This window comes from Eleginops maclovinus, chromosome 1 (assembly GCF_036324505.1).
Source record: "Eleginops maclovinus isolate JMC-PN-2008 ecotype Puerto Natales chromosome 1, JC_Emac_rtc_rv5, whole genome shotgun sequence".
In the NCBI taxonomy this organism is placed as follows: Eukaryota; Metazoa; Chordata; class Actinopteri; order Perciformes; family Eleginopidae; genus Eleginops; species Eleginops maclovinus.
Window position 1 is genome coordinate 14,092,444 of NC_086349.1, and position 6,460 is coordinate 14,098,903.

The 6,460-nt window shown below is 40.5% G+C and overlaps 1 protein-coding gene across 2 annotated transcripts in view; it reads left to right on the top strand.

The window, feature by feature from the left end:
• troap (trophinin associated protein) overlaps positions 1 to 4,031 on the top strand; it is a 7,998-nt gene extending 3,967 nt beyond the window's left edge. The window contains exons 4-16 of one of the 2 annotated variants that reach the window (XM_063886286.1): positions 1 to 35; positions 302 to 420; positions 608 to 656; positions 1,053 to 1,195; positions 1,281 to 1,335; positions 1,430 to 1,485; positions 1,643 to 1,691; positions 1,780 to 1,862; positions 1,977 to 2,039; positions 2,190 to 2,297; positions 2,399 to 2,666; positions 2,749 to 2,945; positions 3,534 to 4,031. The exon at positions 1 to 35 is cut by the window's left edge and continues 452 nt beyond it. In XM_063886286.1, the coding sequence (XP_063742356.1) occupies positions 1 to 35; positions 302 to 420; positions 608 to 656; positions 1,053 to 1,195; positions 1,281 to 1,335; positions 1,430 to 1,485; positions 1,643 to 1,691; positions 1,780 to 1,862; positions 1,977 to 2,039; positions 2,190 to 2,297; positions 2,399 to 2,666; positions 2,749 to 2,945; positions 3,534 to 3,608 (1,300 nt within the window). In that variant the 3' untranslated portion in view covers positions 3,609 to 4,031. The remainder of the gene's footprint in view (positions 36 to 301; positions 421 to 607; positions 657 to 1,052; positions 1,196 to 1,280; positions 1,336 to 1,429; positions 1,486 to 1,642; positions 1,692 to 1,779; positions 1,863 to 1,976; positions 2,040 to 2,189; positions 2,298 to 2,398; positions 2,667 to 2,748; positions 2,946 to 3,533) is intronic. The other variant, XM_063886296.1, reaches the window with a different exon arrangement.
• Positions 4,032 to 6,460: the final 2,429 nt, after the last annotated feature.

A 6,460-nucleotide genomic window follows, 5' to 3' on the forward strand; every position in this document is an offset into this window, starting at 1 on the left:
GACCACGCACAAGGATTTATCCAAAATTTCCACCGGTGAGTTGAATGTGTTGTTGCCTTTTTTAAATGGCTTTTGAAAAACATACTTATTTGTGTTGTGCACAATGCATAACAATATATTTGCAGCCTATATTCCAGCCGTTGATATTATTTTGTCAACCCCATCTATATTTCATCTATACTGTGTTAATAACTGCATTTTGCCATGGAAGTAAGTATAGCTCACAACACAACTTGAGCTTATGATTAGTAAGATGGCTAGAATCATCGCTCATTAAAACCACTCCATTTATACATTTCAGACCAAGGGGACAACTTCCAGTTGGATCATGCTGCTTTGCTCAGTATCCTCCGTAATGAAGGACTAAATGCCACAGGTCTGGCATCTACAACGCCATACTCAAAACCTTATAACAATCTGGTGAGTGGATTTTATAAACGCTCTTTACTTTCATATTTGACAATGTCTTTTGGTCCCTACACTTTGACTGATGTGGTAGCTATTAAGGCTTGGATTAGGTTTTGTTGGAATAGTCATTTTAGTTTTGTTTTAATTAATCTCATCATGCTGTTTAATAAAAATGTGCTGTTGATTCTCTTGTGTGCAGCCCCAGCGAGTGTCTATCATGAGTCAACAAAAAGCTGGATCCATTTCAGGTAAGCAGCACAATTTCAGAAACATACTTTGTACCTGAATATACTGTTCACTTCACAAATATGTGTCAGTCAAACCAGTAAAATAATTGCAAAGGGATGAATTGGTATTTTGGTTTATTAAGGTTGTGTGTTCGATCCCAGCCCATGCCTCAACATGTCGATGTATCCTTGGTCAAGATACTTAACACTGAGTGGCTCCAGATGGCATGGCCAAGAGTGTGTGAATGTGTGTGAATGTTAGCTTCCCTAGAGCAAGTGGTACTGCTCTGCATGAATGAGGTGTTAATGTGTGAACGACTTGTATGTAAAGCGCCTTGAAGTGTCGTAAAGACCTGATCAAGTGCTCTATAAGTGCAGTCAATTTACCATTTGACTCTCTTTGTGCTCTTCTTCCAGGTCTTATGAAATCTGTGCACTTCTCCCCAGACTCCGTTGCCCTGCAAAGTATCCTGCAGAACAAAGGAGTGAAGGCTGGAGGGCCTGTGGGGGACACACACAGACTCTCTGTCTGTTCAAGCAGGGGCACGCCAATCCTAAAAGTATGTTTGCTTACGATATGTAATTTAAATAAGCGTATGTTTATCACAAGCACAGATTAATTGACTGCGTCACGTTCTTTCTTAGGCTCAGAGAGTGCCAGTTAAAAAGAATCGTGTAGAGGCAACCGAGGGACCAGTAGGTAAGATGCAGAATCGTTGTTTTTCTTATGAAACCTCCTTATCTGTTTGTCCTTTTACCCCGACTTGACACTGCTGTTTTATCTTCATTTCTAGCACTCAAGACACCTCAGAGGGTCCCCCACTCCACACATCAGCCCATGTCTGCTATGGTCAGTTCCCTTGTGTTGTATGATTATAAATCTATCTGTTTGTAACGTTCCCTTATCTCACCTTGCCATACAATATGTTTCACTCCGGTCATTTTTTCAAATTAACTTATCACAAGCACAGATTAATTTACTGCTTCATCTTCTTTTTTACGCTCAGAGAGTGCCAGTTAAAAAGAATCGTCTAGAGTCAACCGAGGGACCAGTGGGTAAGATGCAGAATTGTTGTTTTTGTTATAAAACCTCCTGATATCTTCGGCCTTTTACGCTGTTGTGACGCTGCTGTTTTATCTTCAGTTGTAGGATGCAAAGAGACTCCGCTACATTTAAGGCCACCTCAGAGGCCCCCCCGCTCCACACAGCGGCCCATGTCTGCTATGGTCAGTACACGTATATTGTATGATTATAAATCAGTCTGTTTGTTACTATGTCAGAGTCTCTCCCTTATGTCACCATGCTGCTGTATTCAGAAATGGTCTCTGTCTTCCCAACAGTCTCCATTCTCCATCACTCCCAGGCGGCAGAGCTGCAAATCCAACCTTAAGCCGCATCAGGAGGTGAGAGCAGAAAGTCCTGTCCTTTTCATTTGTCTAGGGGGCTTTACTAAATTGAGTTTTCAATCATTTCACAACAGCTACAGTTTTTAGACATCATCATTATCAGCATAGGTTTTGTATCACAACTCATTTGATTTTTGTCTGTTTTAGGAGATTGTGCAAAAACTATTTGATGATAAAGAGGAAAAGCAGTGCACACATATGGCTGATAAATATCCTGAGGCACGAGCAAAGCCATCCCAAACTCAAACCACAACTGTAAGAAGTGAACAAAAAATAATAGGAGAAGTTTTTGTTATTATCGGAGATGTATTATTAAATATCTGTATGGTGTTTGGTGTCAACCCTCACTCCTCTAGGCTAAAACGCACTATGAAGTCATGGTAGAAGCGAGCAGGGTCAGCACCGACGAGGACGAGGAGGAGCTTGTTCGACCATTCTTCCATGCACCGCAGAGAGAGTCCGTCATTTTTTTCTCAGCTGGCAAAACATTGCTAAGAGCTCCACGTTTTGAGAAGCAGGAGAGCTTGATACGTCACGAGGAGCATGGCCTGGTGCTGCCCGTACATGAAGAGACAAGGCCTGTGTCAACCTGGCAGATCAACCCTGCGCAAAGTCTGCACAAAGGTAATGCTCGCATCTCAAAGTGTACATCATTTCCTGAATTGTGACTGTGAATATGTTTTAAAGTTCATTTCTTCTATTATAGACTTTGTTGCCCAGAAGACTTCTTCTCCGAGTCCAGCAGTGGCGCTGCTGCGTAAACGTCTTCCTGCTCTAGAGGAGCTTCGTATGGACGAGGAGGTGGCCTCCTACTCGTCTGTCCATAATGCTCCCGGCTTGCACCGCGCCCGGCCCCGCTGTGGGAACCCGCTGGCCTACACACTGCACTTGGAACACTCCTTTGTGAGTACTCTGCTTACAGTGTGTATTTACAGAATGGAAGTAATAACGATCTATATGTTTTTAGTCAAAGTGTTAAAGGAAAATGTCCAGCATAGGTCACGACAACAAGACATGATGTGTTCAAATTTCCTATTTAAAATGATAACCTAATCCGTACTACACATGTATTATTGTTCTAAAACAGCATATATTACACAGACATTGTCATGCTAGCAGAGGCTGAGGCAGATTGATGCTATCTCCCAGATCCACATCACAGACCAAATCTAAGCATGGTTTAAGTATTTTGAAAATGCACATTACGTACGCTCAAGCACACTGCCTATAAAGGTATTCACACTCTTAGAAAGCAAGAAATATAATAAATATATTTCAGAAAAATTAAACGCGTCCTTTATTTAACATTGTCAATATCCCCTCTGTGGGACGAATAAAGCTAATTCTGATTACAACACAAAATGCTGCAACACATTGTAGAGCTACAACCTGACAAGTAATTGTTAGAGTTATCTAATATCAAACCTTCTCTGTATGTACGCACAGAGACACAATTTAATTTGCATATTTGGTTTTTTTTTTGTTTTCCAGACATTTGTTCCAATTGGCTTTGATCTGTTGTCCGGCTGTTCTTCTCCAAACAGCTCTCCGCTGGAGGACAGATGACTTTGCACTACAAGTACAGTATTTGTGTTACTGGTAATATCCAGAGGGGATCAGGTCACTCTGGAGTGTTGATAATACTTTTTAAATGGAACTGATTTTGTTTGTCCCAACACTGTTGTTGTAAGCCTGAAAGTCCCCAAAAAAGTCCAAAGAAGGGTGCAAGTTGAATTGTGTTAGAAACCTTTAGTTTTTTTAATCTTTATGACTGAGCTCGGTAAATGCTTTCCTAAAAATAATAATAAGTTAAATGATGCATATTTTACACTGCAGGCACTCTCAAATATTTCAAAAGGTAAATAAAGACATAATCAGTGTTAGTGTTTTTGTATACAGATAGATTAGGATGGCTCAGAGCATCTCACCAGACGTATTTGTGTTTCTTTATGTACAGTGTTTATAATAAATGTATATGTTACACTCTGACCATATTGGTTTTTCTTTTCTTTTCGGCTCTTGAAATTATTTAAAGTGGTAACACAATATTTTTTCAAAATCCTGCACTTGTATAATGTCTTGGATGTTGCTGAAGGAGCTTTTACTAACAATCGGCACAGAAATTGAAAATGTTGACATTTATCAGGCAGTGAAGGTCGAACTACTTTACTGGTAAAACTCTAAAAACACTAAATAGTGCGTGGTGGAAAATCCAGACGTAGTTACCTTCTGGTAAGAAATGAACAAATCTACAAGTTTAAACCAAAGTTGTGTTGTTGTTTCAGACAATCAAATTCTACATTACAGGCTATTGAAGTTTGGGGGCTAACCAAGGTAACAATACACACATGGTGATTAAATTACCTTTCATCCATATGGTAATTTCCATGACAATGGTCAAGGGAGACACCCTGTCTGTTGAAAGCCTGAGAACATTTAGTACTAAATCAGAGTATAGTGACCCATATACAGTGGGGCAAAAAAGTATTTAGTCAGCCACCAATTGTGCAAGTTCTCCCATTTAAAAAGATGAGAGAGGCCTGTAATTTTTATCATAGGTATACCTCAACTATGAGAGACAGAATGAGAAAAAAAATCCAGGAAATCACATTGTAGGATTTTTAAAGAATTTATTTTCAAATTATTGTGGAAAATAAGTATTTGGTCAATAACAAAAGTTCATCTCAATACTTTGTTGAATACCCTTTGTTGGCAATGACAGAGGTCAAACGTTTTCTGTAAGTCTTCACAAGGTTCCCACACACTGTTGCTGGTATTTTGGCCCATTCCTCCATGCAGATCTCCTCTAAAGCAGTGATGTTTTGGGGCTGTCGCTGGGCAACATGGACTTTCAACTCCCTCCAAAGATTTTCTATGGGGTTGAGATCTGGAGACTGCTAGGCCACTCCAGGACCTTGAAATGCTTCTTACGAAGCCACTCCTTCGTTGCCCTGGCGGTGTGTTTGGGATCATTGTCATGCTGAAAGACCCAGCCACGCTTCATCTTCAGTGCCCTTGCTGATGGAAGGAGGTTTTCACTCAAAATCTCACGATACATGGTCCCATTCATTCTTTCCTTTACACGGATCAGTCGTCCTGGTCCCTTTGCAGAAAAACAGCCCCAAAGCATGATGTTTCCACCCCCATGCTTCACAGTAGGTATGGTGTTCTTTGGATGCAACTCTGCATTATTTCTCCTCCAAACACGACGAGTTGAGTTTTTACCAAAAAGTTCTATTTTGGTTTCATCTGACCATATGACATTCTCCCAATCCTCTTCTGGATCATCCAAATGCCCTCTAGCAAACTTCAGACGCGCCTGGACATGTACTGGCTTAAGCAGGGGGACACGTCTGGAACTGCAGGATTTAAGTCCCTGGCGGCGTAGTGTGTTACTGATGGTAGCCTCTGTTACTTTGGTCCCAGCTCTCTGCAGGTCATTCACTAGGTCCCCCCGTGTGGTTCTGGGATTTTTGCTCACCGTTCTTGTGATCATTTTGACCCCACGGGGTGAGATCTTGCGTGGAGCCCCAGATCGAGGGAGATTAGCAGTGGTCTTGTATGTCTTCCATTTTCTAATAATTGCTCCCACAGTTGATTTCTTCACACCAAGCTGCTTACCTATTGCAGATTCAGTTTTCCCAGCCTGGTGCAGGTCTACAGTTTTGTCTCTGGTCTCCTTTGACAGCTCTTTGGTCTTGGCCATAGTGGAGTTTGGAGTATGACTGTTTGAGGTTGTGGACAGGTGTCTTTTATACTGATAACGAGTTCAAAAAGGTGCCATTAATACAGGTAACGAGTGGAGGACAGAGGAGCCTCTTAAAGAAGAAGTTACAGGTCTGTGAGAGCCAGAAATCTTGCTTGTTTGTAGGTGACCAAATACTTATTTAACCGAGGAATTTACCAATTAATTCATTAAAAATCCTACAATGTGACTTCCTGGATTTTTTTTCTCATTTTGTCTCTCATAGTTGAGGTATACCTATGATAAAAAATCACAGGCCTCTCTCATCTTTTTAAATGGGAGAACTTGCACAATTGGTGGCTGACTAAATACTTTTTTGCCCCACTGTATAATAAGTAGACTTATGATACATTTCCACGATATAGTTAGCTTCAGTGCTGAACGATTGAACAATTTGTCAATCCAAGTTTTGATAATAAAGAACTTAAAAGTAGTGTATGAAGGAAAGGTATCAAATATTTGTTTATTTAAGGTCCCCAAATATCACAATTTGCTGCTCTTGTCTCCCCTTAGTAAATAGAAAATGTTGGAGTTTTGGACTGTTGAAAGAGAGACTGTTTTTTACCTTTTTTATTTGACCAGAAATGTGCAAACACAGCCGCATAAAAACTTGACAACTGACTAAAAGTTTCTCATCCTGAAATGAATGAAACCAGATACACCAGGTTGTATG